At 40.1% G+C, this 15652-nt stretch overlaps 1 protein-coding gene across 7 annotated transcripts in view; it reads left to right on the top strand.

The window, feature by feature from the left end:
• Nucleotides 1-14878, top strand: part of MYH10 (myosin heavy chain 10) — a 148946-nt gene extending 134068 nt beyond the window's left edge. For all 7 annotated transcript variants that reach the window (XM_019502017.1, XM_019502010.1, XM_019501971.1 and 4 more), the window contains 10 exons: nt 848-1060; nt 1526-1670; nt 3584-3790; nt 6537-6641; nt 7324-7476; nt 7871-8119; nt 8599-8811; nt 10388-10600; nt 10733-10894; nt 14636-14878. In XM_019502017.1, coding sequence (XP_019357562.1) covers nt 848-1060; nt 1526-1670; nt 3584-3790; nt 6537-6641; nt 7324-7476; nt 7871-8119; nt 8599-8811; nt 10388-10600; nt 10733-10894; nt 14636-14863 — 1888 coding nt within the window. In that variant the 3' untranslated portion in view covers nt 14864-14878. The remainder of the gene's footprint in view (nt 1-847; nt 1061-1525; nt 1671-3583; nt 3791-6536; nt 6642-7323; nt 7477-7870; nt 8120-8598; nt 8812-10387; nt 10601-10732; nt 10895-14635) is intronic.
• The last annotated feature ends 774 nt before the right edge of the window (nt 14879-15652 follow it).

Genomic DNA, 15652 nt, shown 5'->3' with positions numbered 1-15652 from the left:
CCTCTCTACTCCATCTTCAGTTGCTAAGGTATTAAAGTTAGAAAATACATCTTTGTAGCTTTGAGGTGTTTAAAGTCAGTTTTTTGTTTCTGCATACTGCCTTGCATTTAAAAACTGAGGCCGTTATTTTGTTGCTCTTTTGACCTTTCTTACAAAAATCTGTAACTTGATCTCACTATGGCTGCTTGCAGACGTTAAAAAGAAAAAAAAACCCAGCGCTTTACTTTAAACTCTGTGCGTTTCTGTGCTGAGCCCAGTGCATGCCCAGAAGAGGCAGCGTGTTAGTTGAACCTTGCTTACCCAATGTCCGTATAGGTTGGGCACTTTAGTGGGGCTTTTTTGCTTTGACTTGGCGTTAAATAAAAGTGCCAAAAAGCCCTGCTGAAGTACCCAATCTATACAGATGCTACAGAGCTGGTCCAAAGTAATGTGCTGCTGCTTCCGGTAAAGTGTGTGGGTTTTTTGTTTGTTTTTTAATGTCTGCAAGCAGTCTGTGTTGCTTACTCATATCTATATATCTATATCTATCAGGTCCAGTCTTGCCTACAGCCTTGCAACTCTGTGTGTCTGGAATAAATGGGATGCAGTATGTCTCAAAAAGACAGTAAACGTATGGTTGTTTAAATGGTGAATTTTGACTTTCGAATTTTTAAGTGAAACCTGTTTCTTGTTCCATTTACTCATTCTATTATAAAACAATGGATTTATTTTTAATAACTGATCCTTCTTTAGATTAGGTACAGAAAGATGCTGCAATATTATAAGAGCAGTCCATAAAGCTATAAAATGTATGTTCTGTAAACCTTTTAAATTTACTTATTTGTGACTTTATATCCCTGTTTAACAGAGGTGATGATGAAGCAGTTCAAAAGAATAATGCGCTAAAGCTAATACGAGAGTTGCAAGCTCAGATTGCAGAACTTCAAGAAGACCTTGAATCTGAGAAGGCATCACGTAACAAAGCTGAAAAACAGAAGAGAGACCTAAGTGAGGAGCTGGAGGCACTGAAGACTGAACTAGAAGATACACTGGATACCACTGCAGCACAGCAGGAATTAAGGTGAGGTGACCAGTGCACTTAAGCAGACACCATAAAAGTTCATATTTAATTTAAAGAGGAAAAACAGTTGCTCTGTAAGTGTATTTCCATGAAACCCTAATATGAAATGAGTTTTATTTAAAGAGATTTAGCTCCTTTCCTCTCAATTTGCATATAATTTATCAAAATAAATTAAGTATTGGTGTCTTTGGGGGGAAAAAAGATACGAGTTTACAGATGGGAGGCTGGTGTGGACACAGTAACTTATCCAAATTTCTGTAATAAATCTGAGAGAAATAGGAATGCGTTTTGTCCCATTTCCCAGGTCATCAACTGCAAGACTATTCTCTATCCCACTCCTTTTTCCTTAAACAGTATTGCATTATGCTATTGTAAAAACAATGGAAGTGCAAACTTTACTTAAAATATTAAAAGTACCATACAGTATAAAAAATTAGCTTAAATAACCTGTTATGGCTCCTTCAGGACAAAACGTGAGCAGGAAGTGGCTGAACTGAAGAAAGCTATTGAAGAAGAAACAAAGAATCATGAAGCTCAAATCCAGGAAATAAGGCAAAGACATGCTACTGCCCTGGAAGAGCTCTCTGAACAACTTGAACAGGCCAAAAGGGTGAGTGGGAAGTGCAAATTACTTAAGGTGATAATTGAAGCTGTCTTGCTTTGGAATTCTTTTCTGTTCTACAAAGTAATACTATCAATCCTGCCTCTTTTCTCATGTTTGCACATGGTGAGAAACTGAGCCTTCCTGGTTTGTTCATATCTACAACAAACTGACCAGGAAGCCACTACTATGACTTTAATGCCTTATTTTGACCAACCAAATGCAGTTACTATAGGACCTTCTTGGTATATCTATGAAAAATCTTTGACCAATATGGAGATACTTCTGGAAGCATTGTACCAGGTATTTTACAAATCAGTCAGATAATTCTACAAGCTTATACTATAAAAAAAAAAAAAAAAGTACTCTGCAGAATTTGGGAATTGCATAATGTTTCAAACCACAGTTAGAATTTACTGGTTCATGAAAAATAGTTACAACTGCCTAAATTTAGATACTGTAGAAGTTTTCCCATACAGCTCTGGTGCGTACAAATTAAGACTTCCATTTTCACTGTTCTACTCCTACATAACATTTGTAGAAATTATCAAGCTGTACAGTGGTATTATGACTTCTGTGATAGCTGTTACCTTAACAGCCCAGATGAGGCTGGTAACATTTGAATAGCAGTGTATGGGCACCAAGGAACACTGACTGCTCCACTATGTTGTTTCAAAATTACTTTTTTTCTAAACACTGCCAGGCATAGTAACCTTAAGTCTGTTAAACTGCAGTCGTAATCACTCATGTATACCTTTGCAAATTGTGAACATTTTCTGTATTGTTGGCATTTCTATGGCATTTTCTATGTTAAATATGGACAATTTTGCGCTGACTTTTGCTTAGGCAAAATAGTTTGTTAAGACTCATGGAGTAGTTTATGTTAAGACTCATGGAAATAGTGTATCCATCTGATCAGTTTAACTGAATACAACGTAGAATATAAAGCTTCTTGTTAAGCAAATATAAAGAATGGGAAAACAGCTTTTCATGCTACATCAGTGTTAGGGACCTTATCTGAAGGTGTTGCCCTTGGGTATGGCTGATACCCCAGATTGCTTTCAAACTCCTCATTTGTGGGGTTTGTTTGGTTTTGGGGGGGGGGGCGGTATAGTGAAATTTTCAGATTATTGGTGAGAAGTGCTTCATTTGTCATCTTTAGACTGCTATCCTGAGTAAAATCAAAGCAACTTTACTAGATGTTTCATTTACTAGATGCAGTCATTTAGTATTTTTATAACCAAGTACTAAATGACTACACAGTAACCAGCATTACTGCGCAGTAACATCCCAGCCAGTTCCTAGTGATGCTTACTGCACAGTAGCATCATGTCATGGTTCATGCCCAGTGATGGTGCTGCGCAGTAGTAATGAGCTACTGTACAGTAAGCATCTCATGTAGACCCAGCCCATCTCATTAATCCAAAGAATTTTAGAAAGTGCAAATGCATACAAGTATCAAGGTGAAGAAAGTGTCTTGCACATTTTAACAGAAGTATCTGGTGAAATCACATCTTCATTCTTGAAAAATTTGATGGTAGACTAGGCAGACAAGGTTCTTTGGGTGAATCTAATATCTTTTATTAGACCAACTTAAATAATTGGAAAAGAAATTTCTTAGCAAGCTTTCGGGTTTAAAAACCGTTCCTCAGGCTGAGGAAGCCTCTGCTGTTGGTGTGTGCTCTTCCTGGATGGAATGAATAGTAAAGACTCCAGAGGCTGGGCTGGTATGCTTGCAAGACGGACAATCAGTGAAGACGTAAATTGAATCAGTAGGTGAGATAAAGGCTGGGGAGGGAGAGAGAGAAGGGAAGAGAGATGTTAGACTAGAACACTTTATTTGTAGTGATATTTTGGGCCAGACACAAACATATGAAGTTCTGTAATCTAATGATGTGCTTTTATTTTGTGCCTTTTCCTAGTTCAAAGCAAATCTTGAAAAGAACAAACAAGGGCTAGAGTCTGACAACAAGGAGCTAGCATGTGAAGTGAAAGTATTGCAGCAGGTCAAATCAGAATCTGAACATAAGAGGAAGAAGCTTGATGCTCAGGTACAGGAGCTAACTGCCAAGGTTGCAGAAGGGGAGAGGCTGAGGTCAGAGCTAGCAGAGAAGGCTAACAAACTGCAGGTAAGATTCAAATGGACCTAAACTTTTTTTCCAGCTCATTTTAACTGTGATTACTACTTGGTGGTAGATTTTTCAAAACACTTAGTGGCTTTGAATAAAAGAAAAGTAGGGCTGGAAGGGACCTCCACAGGTCATCTAGTGCAACACCCCACTAGAAGCAGGATCATCCCTTTCCAAACTATCCTATACAAATCCACTATCCAACCTGTTAGTAAAACTACACAGGTAACCCTGACCTGACCACAAGACAAAACATCCTAACCCGCCGCAAGTAAAGCAGGGAAACTGCAAGTGGCTAATGTTCTGCTGCTGCAAAGGCTCTTAAAATACACTCAAGATCTAAGGAAGAGAACTACACCTCTGCTAGAAAGGAAGGCAAAAACCCTTACCAATCTGACCGGGGGGGGGAAATTCCTTCATGGCCTCAGATATGGTGATCTGTCTGACCCTGAGCAGGGGGTAAAGACCATTTAGCCAGAAAACTCTGGGTTTAAGTCAGAAGCTTTGGCACACTCGTCAGAATCCACAGCCTTGGCTTCAGCCAAACCTCAATGCTTCTCAGGAAGGTGGGGATGTGGGGAAAGCACTGACATGCACAGCAGCACAAGGGGAAAAATACCTTCCCAGCCCCACAAGGCAACAAGCAAAGCCCCTGAAGCATGGGAAATTACCCACAGTAGAACGTAAGTCATCCCTGACCAGTGCTTGTCCAACCTCCTCTAAAACGCTTCCAATGATGCAGACCCTACAACTTGCCTAGGCAGTTGATTCTGCTGCGTTGTTGTGCTGACAATAAAAAAGGTTTTCGTGAAGTCTTCTATTGATGCATCCCAAAACCTCACTTGCCTTTTGTACAGTTGCATCAAACTGCAGACTCGTTTTGAGTCTGTAATCTATCAAGGCTCCCAGATCCTTCTCCCTGGTGCTCTCATCCAGCCAGGTGTCACCCATTTTGTACAGTGACACCTGGCTGGCCAGCTGGAAATTCCAGTTAATAGAGTGTTCCAGTTAGTAAAATGCCAGATAACAGGGCTTTTACTGTATTTGGTCTTATTATTATTATTATTATTCCCAGGACATAGCACCTCACATTTGTCAACAGTGAACTTCATCCTGTTGGCTCCAGCCAGGCTTTCCGATCTGTCAAGATTCTTATGAATTCTGCTCTCGTCCTTCAGTGTGTTTGTCCTTCCCAGTTTTTTTTTATCATCTGTGAATTTGATCAGAAAACTCGTCCAGCCTCCAAATCATTTAATAAATGACCAGCAGTGAGCCCAGAACAGACCCTTGTGGGACTGCACTTGAAACCACCTGCCATCCTGACGTGGATCCATTTATAAATATCCTTTGCTTGCAGCTATTGAGCCAGTTGTTGGTTCAGCTTTGTAGTTTTGTCCAGCCTGTATTTCTCCATTTTTGTCCAGCCTGTATTTCTCCATTTTTATTTTTATTTTTTAATTTTTTTTTTTTAACGAGAAGATCATGTAGGACTTGACAAAGTCCAGATACAGTATAGCCACAGCATTTCTTTCATCCACCCAGGTAGTTAACTTTGTTGAAGGAGGATGTCAAGCTTGTTGGCATGATTTGTTCTTAGTAACTCAACACTGGCTGCTCATGATCAACCTTTCCTTTGCTGAATGCTTGCAAATGGACTTTCTTATAATATGATCCAATAACTTCCTGAGTATTAAGGTGAGGGTGACCAGTCACTAGTTCCCCAGGTGACTTAACCCTGTATGTTCTACATTCTCAGTCTTATAACTGCATATGGTATTCAGTTAAAAAAAATCTCAGGATAAATATAGAATTCTGTCTGGATGGTGCATGAACTCGGACAATGATTCCTTTTTGGTCAGACTCATGTATTAACACTGTTAATATATTGTAAAATTTGTATTTTTGTAAGATTCTTTATTCATTTGATTTCATATAGTTAGGGTATTCCTCCTAAATTTCAGCCCATTTCACTAAAAAGAAAAATACAAAGTGTGAGCCTTGTATACAGGTTACAAAGAAAAGTATGCAAAAACTGAACCAACCAAGAAAGCTTTATAAATAATTTAGCTTCAAAATATTGAAAGGATGCAACTTCTCTTTGAGGTAAAATAAATACTAAGTTAGTTTTGAACTTGCACATCTATTTGGTGTCCACAAGATGACAAACCAGCTTTTAGAGATGAAAGGTGTGCAGCTAGCTGCTAAACTTTCTATTCTGGCTCATTACAAGGATCAAGTATGGCAAAGAAGAGTCATTTGAAAGAGAAGGTTAATGCCATTATGGCTTTTTGAACAAAAACTAGCACTCCAAAGTGTTTCATAGCAATTATAAGGTTATTTATGCTTAATATAATATAAACTGTCTCGAGTGAATTTTCCCCTTCATGTTATTAATGGAAGCATTTAAGCAGTCATCCAAAGTAGCCCAAATAGAAAACATTACAATAGCCCAATTTAAAATGAGTAAGTGTTGACCACTGGTAGTGATCATATCTGACAGGAAAGATTGCAGCTTCTGGATCCACCTGTCACCTTGGTAATACATGGAGAGGGATAGAGCCAATAAGATGGTCCTCTGTTTACTTAAAATAGCATTTAAATTGCCAATATGAATATTTCAAGCATGACTAAAGATAATTAATGGATGTATTAGAGTATAGGTGCTTTAGAATGGGACTGTTTATATTCAGTATTAACATTCAAATTTACCTTGTAAAGGTAACCTTTTAGATTTCTTTGTTTGTAGAATGAGTTGGACAACGTCTCAAGTTTTCTGGAAGAGGCAGAGAAGAAAGGCATTAAGTTTGCCAAAGATGCTGCCAGTCTGGAGTCTCAGCTTCAAGATACACAGGTGCATATGCAATTGCTGCATGAATGTGTAATATTGACTTTATCAATATAAAAGTTAAATTATGGGACTAAAAATACCCCTTCATTCAGGTTTTTAAACTTTTTCCAACGGAAACCCACACTTACTTAGCTTTTTGAGTGAATTATGTTGCTGATCACTCACTCCTCTCCTTCCTTTCTCATCAGTAACTTTCCTTTGTGGGCCACAAAACCTTGGCTTAATTAAATGGTCGCTATGCCATTCAGGTGAGCCACTGCACTTTAATGTTTGTTAGACCAGAGGTAAGCAGCATTTGCTAGCATTGGGGTGCAATGATGCACCTCAAGCCTGAAACTGGATTTCACGTCTTCTCTCTTACAACTTTCACTATTGGCTTAGTGGCTTAGCTGCATCTGTCAGTTTCTCCAATTAAACTGCATCTCTTTGAGACCTCATGGCCATACTAGCTTTTAATGAACTTCTTAGGATGTTGCTTGTACGTGCATACAACCGTATGTGTTTGCATACCTTTTTAGTGGTAGTGTGAGTATTTTATAGCAACATTATCTTTCTGGTTTCCTTTCCACCCCATTCCTGGGGAAGCAAAAGGATTGTTAAATAAGATTCTGGCTGGCAACAGTGAAAAGCTAAAGTAAATGCTCAAATTTCACTTTTGCCAATAGTCTTTACTTTAATGGAACAGGAGCTTCTTCAGGAGGAGACCCGCCAGAAACTGAACCTGAGTAGTCGGATTAGGCAGCTGGAAGAAGAGAAGAACAACCTACAGGAGCAGCAAGAGGAAGAGGAAGAGGCTAGGAAGAACTTGGAAAAACAGATTGTAGTTCTGCAGTCACAGGTAAAATATTGAAAATGGTAGGCCAGTAGCATGGCACTTAATTGTGTGATAAATGAGTCAAAGCTTTTGTGCCAAAGCATATTTGTTACAGATGAAGGAATTCTTACTTAGCTGTCAAATAACTGGCTCTGCTCTTTTTCCACTGAAGTGTTAAAACAGCAGTGAGACCTCAGTAACCATGAATATGAAAGGTGTTATGAATTGTCACATTTTATAGGATTTTGTGTTATGGGTAATTTGTTTACACTTTACTTAACTAATATTAGAACTGCCTTTTTTCTGATGGGGTCCTCAATGTTATTTGCATGATGTAGCTATACTTGTATTTGTTTCCTGCTTGATATTTTGTGGCCAGTAAGAATTTATAACAAAATTTCTTATTATAAAACTTTAGTTGGCCGATGCCAAAAAGAAGGTAGATGATGATTTGGGAACCATTGAAGGTTTGGAAGAAAACAAAAAGAAACTCTTGAAAGATATGGAAGCTCTGAGCCAGCGTCTTGAGGAGAAGGCAATAGCTTACGACAAACTGGAAAAAACAAAGAATCGTCTGCAGCAGGAGCTGGATGACTTGATGGTTGACCTAGATCACCAGCGCCAGATTGTGTCCAACTTGGAGAAAAAACAGAAGAAGTTTGATCAGGTAGTTAGTTCCTTCTTGTTGTTGTTGTTGTTGTTGTGTGTGTGTTTAGATTTATGCTGACCTACCCTGAAAATTTTTCACATCTTTCTTCTACTCTAATTAGTGGCAACATGTAAATCCTCAGTCATTATATTAATTGCTCCAAAAATTGTTAAAAATAATCTGATTAAATAGTGTTTTAAATGAATGCACTTGTAAATGTACTGTAACCTGTTCAGTGGAGGCCAAGCTATTTACAAATGACAACTTTTTTATTTGCTTCAGTGGGCAATGATGGTGCCTTCCATTATGATATGACAAGCTGTGTTTAAGAGCTGACACCTATTCATGAGTTTATAGCCAAGCTGAAGTTTCACCTTAACTCTTTTCTGTGAGGATCCTGATGGAGTGGCTCTCGTTCATTTAAGTGTTAGCAGTTTAGTATCCTTCTAACAGATTTTCTCACAGATTTTTGTTTTGTTCTGGAATTGAATATCCAGATGCTGGCAGAAGAGAAAAACATTTCTGCTCGATATGCAGAAGAACGAGACCGTGCAGAAGCAGAAGCTAGAGAGAAGGAAACTAAGGCACTTTCTCTGGCTCGAGCTTTGGAAGAAGCATTGGAGGCTAAGGAAGAATTTGAGAGGCAGAATAAACAGTTGCGTGCAGACATGGAGGACTTAATGAGCTCCAAAGATGATGTGGGCAAAAATGTAAGTAATTTTTCACGCTCTGTACTGTACTGCACTGCATTGCATGATGGGAAAATGCAATGTGGCTCATTTGTTTGTTTGGACAGAGAAATTATTTGACAAATTACAAACAACTTGCCAGGTAGGAAAACTTCCAAGTTTGAATCCTTGATTTGTAGAAGGTAAGACAAAAGCACCTGAAGAATTTAACTATAAAAATGCTGGAAATTAATTTGTTATTTACTAGTAAGAAGCATCTCTACACAGATGCGAGCATAGCTTATGGAAAGGTGTTACATTTGTGCCTGGACAGAAGTCATTTAGCCAGCACGAAAGAGCATACAGCCATTGAAGGGGTCTTCACGGAAGAGAACTGGCTCTTCCATGAGAAAATGAGTGCTTTCAACCAGGAAGATCTCTTTTTTTTTTTTTTTCCTCCTATGCCAGCTTGAACAGCTGTACACTTATTTTAAGAACTACTAGTATTCCACCATCCTCTGCTCTCCCTCTCTCCAGAGGAGAGCATTGGTTACCTGATTGCCCATCTTGGAGCAAGCTGTAAGGGAGCACTGTGAAGACACTGCCCCCTAGGTCTGTGCAAGGGTAAGGTGGGGGAGGCATTTCCCCACAAGTGGATCTATACTGAGTGTCCCTGAAGGGGTTAAATCTTGTGGAGAATGCTTCCCCCACCCCCTGCACAGTCCCACTGAGTGGACTGGTGGGAGCACTTTCTCACAGCTGGAACCATCCCAAAACTCTAGAAAGGTTTCAAGCTGCAGCATATCTGCTTCCCACCCCTGTGCACAGCTTGGGTGACCCTTTCTGCAGTGTGGGAGGGCATTTCCATGTAGCTGGACCTGTCCTAGCTTGTCTGCCACGGGGTTCAAGGATAAGAACTTTGCTCTCTGACTAGGGAGCTAGAACACCCATGTAGTCCCCTTGCCATATATTCCAGTGCTGCAAATGTCCTGGAAATTTGCAGTGCTGGAATTGACTGCCTGTCCATAGCCATACTGAGTAGGTGTGCAGATTGTGATTGCGATTGATTTCTGTCCTTACACTTTCTTAAAATTTGGCATCTTACCAACTCTGCTTCCTTCATCAGGCTTTGATTCCTACTAGCATTAGACAGCTATAATTATATTTCTGCATACTTCTGATTTGGGTTAATACAGTTCTAGAAGTGAGGTGCCATAGTCCAGGAATGTCTATGATAAGTCAAGGTCTTGTATTTCAAAACTGCCAACATATGGTGCCAACCCCTAAAAGCCCGGCCCTAACTGTGGGAAAATTAATGGGACTATTCAGGACCAAATTTGTCATGTTTCAAATGTTTGTCATCTTTCAAAGTGTAGCCTGTTTGATTCTTGCACTTTTGAACAAACATTTTGCCTCTGTATGCAGCTGTCACAGTGCAGTGTGCTCCAAGGCTTATGCTTCAACCTTTTGAATTTCTATTTATGTGTCTGCAGTCTTAATCATTCTGATTGTAATGTAAGATAGTTGCAGAGTAACAAAGGGCCCAATATCTTATTCTTCTCTTAATCTCCTACTTTGCCATCTGTAACGATAGCTTCATTTAATACTTGTGGTTTAGGTCCATGAGCTGGAAAAATCAAAACGAACCTTGGAGCAGCAGGTGGAAGAAATGAGGACACAGCTAGAAGAACTTGAAGATGAGCTTCAGGCCACAGAAGATGCTAAACTTCGTCTAGAAGTGAACATGCAGGCTATGAAGGCCCAGTTTGAGAGAGACCTCCAAGCCAGAGATGAGCAAAATGAAGAGAAGAAGAGGATGCTGGTTAAACAGGTTTGTCCTACTTACGCCTCTACTTCTCCATCAAAGCTTTTTTCATTCTTAGTCTCTTGGATTCCTTCTGAGTTCTTGTGCCTTTCCAGTCTATTCGTTTCTGTAACAGCTTCTCAAAATGTAATTTCTCAGGTGCGGGAGCTTGAGGCCGAATTGGAGGATGAGCGCAAACAGCGGGCTCTTGCAGTAGCTTCCAAGAAGAAAATGGAGATGGATATGAAAGACCTTGAGGGTCAGATTGAAGCTGCAAACAAAGCTCGAGATGAAGCAATCAAACAGCTCCGCAAGCTTCAGGTCTGTATAACTCATTCACTGCTTCATTTTGTCTCGTCTTTGCATTGCATTTGTGGGAGTGCTCTCTTTTTCTTTTTTTTAATGTACATTTGCTTGGTGTACCTTGCAAAAACTTTTACTTTTCCTCCTAAGGATGACCTCTTGATTTTAGTATGTTGAAACATTTTGTGTAATTTCACTTTCATCTGGTTTTTTTTTTAACAAGAAAGTTAAAATCAACACACAATTATTCTAAGGTTCTTTTTCCTTTTTATTCAATGTTTTTCATGAAGAAGTTAATTGAAATTGTTGTAAAAGCTATACCGTTTTCTGCATTTATTAATCTAAATAGGGGCTTTCTTCAAGTAGCAGGGTCTACTTGAAGTAACCGATTAGTAAAGACTGATTTGAGACTGCATGTTATAGGCAGGGTTGGTGCTCCTCCTATTATGGTTATTTGAGACTTAACATTTTAAGTAAGGGTCTGTTTTCTGTGCTCACCTGTTGGAGCAGACCTCAGTGGGTAGGCTGAAGTTTTCTCAACTGTTAAGAGGCCCACTACTTCCAGTTCAGGTGGTTGTGCTTACACGCAGTTTTTTCAGCACAGTGCTGTCTAAAGCAGTGTGAGTGGTATAGGCATGCCCTTAATAGCTAACTAAGCACTAGAGTGATTCTGGTATACTGAAGACGCAAAGTTCAAACTAAGGTTTGCATTAGGGCACAACTGTTCACATGTGGGTGCCTCAAGGTTTGGGTACATAAATTCACACCTTCATATCTCCACAGCTTAAATGTTGCACTCAAATTAGTAGCACAGGCCAACTGTGCAGCTCCATACCTTAACCACATGACCAGCCAAGCTGTACTGGGAAGTGTCTACTCAGCTGTGAGCTTTAAAAAGAACTGCAAGCTGCCCTGAGCTAAAGACTGCTCCTCTTGTGGCCCTTCAGCCTCCCATGGACAGCAGTAGCCCTCAGCATGATAGGGGATAGTAACATCCTGCTGCCACTCTGGAGGCTGAGCCTGGAATTAAGGGAAGGTCTAAGAGTGAACAGTCAAATACTATGGCCAGCTGAGCTGGAAAGGGATGGGCTTACCCAGCACTACAGGTCACTGTGGGTTATGCACCATCAAAAGGCACTGCCATTTGACGGGGAGAGAGGAAGGGAAATCGAGTGTCTTACTGCATTACTACTTCTATCTTTTTTAACCAAAACAATATATTTCCTTGGGGGTGGGGGAAGGGATGGAGGGAGTGAAGAACAGTTTTGGAGACAGCTGTGGCATCCCTTTTGAGAGAGGGAGGCATGATTTTGGGAAGCACAGTAGAAAGAGTGGGGGATTCCCCTTGGTCCGGGGCAGAGGAGTGGGAGAGGATAGGACCAGGACAGAGGATGGCAGGGGTAGAGATTTGTTGGGGTTTTTTTACAGAGGGATTGAATATAGATTGGGAAGACAGGTAGGGTTTAGTGAAGAAGTGTTGTTCTGCCTGAAGCACGGGAGTGGATGAAGGGTGGCTTGCTTTTAAATGTTGGGTTGATAATCTGTTTCAATATCTTATTCTTTCTGTAATTTTCTTGTGCTTTGTTAAATTGTCATAAGCTCTTTTTTTTTGGGAAGGACAGCACATAAATCTAAGTTATGGAAAGCTATAAACATGAAATAGTGAGTGGAAGTGCACAGTTTTTGTTTGTTCACTTGTTTGTTGGTGTTCTTGTGTCTTGCTCACATTTTAGCATTCAAAACTGGAACAAATATAGCATTCAAAACTGGAACAAATATAAATGCTGTTGTTAATTTTGCCTGAGTCAAGCCAGGTTAAGAGAATTAAGTCAGTATGCTCATAGACTCATAAAGGAATAGGGCTAGAAGGGACCCCAAGAGGTCATCTAGTCCAGCTATGCCTGAGGCAGGATCATCCCTATCTAAACCATCCTCTACAAATCTATTCTCTAACCTCTTAGCAAAAATATAGTCAACCTAACTCAGAATCAACACAACTCCCTAACCTGGCACAGGAAGGCAGGGGATATTATGGAAGTCAACATCCTACTGCTGGAAAGGTTAATATTTGCTCAAGAGCTACCAGGAAGAGGTCTCCACCCCTCACTAGAGGGCAAAAAAAACACATGCCAGTTTTACCATGGGGTAAAATTCTTTCCTGACATAAAATATGGTGATTAGTATGACCATGAGCAGAGGAACAAGGCCTTTAGCCAGGGACCTCCAAGTGACCCCATGCTTCAAAATGGTGGTGAGGGCACGTCAACTAAAGCTTGTTAGTTAAAGCGCCCCCACAGGCATTTTTGAAGCACGAGGCACTGAATACAGCAGGCATTGGAGGCACTTTAATTAGAGCAGCTCTTGGAGCCACTCTAATTAAAGCTTGCCCCCTCCTTCCCCCTGAGCACGTATAAAGACACCCTCTGTTCCAAAAGGTTGAGGATGCAACAAAAAGAGAATTTATTTTGGCTCTTGACCTGACTAGTAGGGAAGAATTGATGGAAGACCTGAAGTTGATGGGCAGCTTGGGAGGCAGTGATCACAATAGAATAGATTTCCATATCCTGAAACAGGGAAAGTATGAGGTCAACCAAACTAGGACACTAGATTTCAAGAGGGCACTTAATAGACGTGGGTGCCATGGGAAGACAGACTGTGAAGGGTCAAGGCACCTGGAAGAGTTGGGAGCTTCTAAGGGGCACAGTATTGGAAATCCAACAAGGAACTGTTTTAACACAATGGAAGTACAGGAAAAGTGGCAAGAGATCCATGTGGCTGCACAAGAGTTTCTAGGAGGCCTCAAATGCAAAAGGAAAGCATACAAGCAATGGGAAAATGGGCAGGTCACCAAGGAAGCATACCAGAAAATAGCAAGAACATGAAGGGACAAAATCAGGAAAGCAAAGGTAAAGAATGAGCTGCACCTGGCAAGGGAGGTTAAAAACAACAAGAAGCAATTCTGTTAAGTATGTTGTCCAGAAAAGAAACACAAAGGAAGTTGTGGGTCATCTATTAAACAACCTGGGGGAATTCTTAACAGAAGATGTAAAGAAGCGGGGGGAGCTGCTTAACAGATAATTTGCCTCAGTCTTCACAAAAAAAATTAAGGTGGAGCCAGACGCCTAATAAGGATTATCTAGATTAAGGGGACAAACTGAGAAAGGAGATAACAAGACAGTCAGAGCTTTTCATGAGTCTGAATGAATTCAAGTCAGCAGAACCTGAGAAACTTCATCCCGGGGTACTGAAGGAAGTCGCAGAGGAGATCTTGGAGCCCTTGGCAGTCTATTTATTGAGTCATAGGAGGTAGGCAAGACTCCAGCAGACTCGATTAATCAAGTCCTTGCTTCGACATGCTGTAATTACGGTGCGTTGGAGCAGCATCCCCTCACATCTTCAGGCACCCAGAAAGTTGTCCTACCCACAGGTTGGAAACAGGCTCAAGATTTTCCATTTGGCCATGTTGTTCTTATAGTAGATGTCTGGAACTGAGTCTCCCATCCATGCCATCCCATAGCTTTTGGATAATTTTTGGCTAACTGCTTGAAAAGTGCCTCATCCACTTCCTCTTCCTGATTTGATGGGCCTATAATAAATCCCCACCATTATATCAGTGTTGCTTGTCTGCTTTTCAGTATATGTTAATACCTAGTTAATAAAGTTGCTAACAAATACAAAACTCTTAAGGTTTGGGGTTTTTTAACAGTTCTTTATAGTTATTCTCTAACAAAGGGTAGTATTTCTCCTCTGACATTCCAGGCTCAGATGAAAGACTACCAGCGGGAACTGGAGGAAGCCCGTGCATCCAGAGATGAAATCTTTGCTCAATCCAAAGAGAACGAAAAGAAGCTGAAGAGTCTTGAAGCAGAAATACTCCAGCTTCAAGAGGTACTTTTTTATCCTGGGGGGGAGTCATTCAGCTTTGCTTTGCTTTGGTTTCCCCATCTTCACAGTATAGGTATGTTCTTACTTCCTGAAGGGTCCTAAAGGCATTTGTGATATGCATGGAGATTATCCAGCTATCTTGTACTTGGTATCAGAAATGGAGAATTGGAAGCATATATTCATGTAGCCATCCCTTTGAAATTATTGAAATTATTTCGTATTTATTACACTTGATTCTCAGACCTCTCGCTATTCCTTTCCTGCACACATTTTTCTCTTTATTGGCATAAATAACTTTTCTCAATACCTTATTTTCAAAGTATTTAGTTGTCTTCCTTCTTAAGTGGTCTACTCGCATTCATGGAAGGCTGCAGGCCTTGTAAAATTAAGTGCCCCTTAACACATATTCTCCAGTGTTCAATTAGTGTATTTAAGTTTCCTGGTGCTTGTGTTAGGTTTTTCCATTAGCCTTAATTTTTTAAAGCACTTGTATGTTTATCTTAGTTTTGCGTTAACTAGATATGCTCAATATAGCAGCTAACATATGCAACATTTTTTTTTTGCTGCTGTATAAATTGCTGCTTAGGGAGTGGCTCGCCATTGCTGAGCTTCACTAATTAGAATTTTTTCCATAAAAGATGCTTAGATATAGCGTAAATCGTATAAGCTGTCAATTGCCTTCAGACTGTATACAGAATCTAAATTAAGGATCAATTTAAATATTTTCAGTATTTATCATTGGTTAATAAGGAAAAGTCAACCTCTGCAGTTTTGGAAAACCAGATAAGCAAGTATCCAAGAACAAACTGGGGGTATAGGTTAACAGCTAGGAAGGAGCTGATCCACCAAGGTTCTGCACATCCCACTTCTGGCTTTTTTTTTTTTTTTTTT

The sequence above is a fragment of the Gavialis gangeticus genome, unplaced genomic scaffold (genome assembly GCF_001723915.1).
Source record: "Gavialis gangeticus isolate Ggan-Ray unplaced genomic scaffold, GavGan_comp1, whole genome shotgun sequence".
In the NCBI taxonomy this organism is placed as follows: domain Eukaryota; kingdom Metazoa; phylum Chordata; order Crocodylia; family Gavialidae; genus Gavialis; species Gavialis gangeticus.
This window is presented reverse-complemented; position numbering and strand designations above follow the sequence as displayed.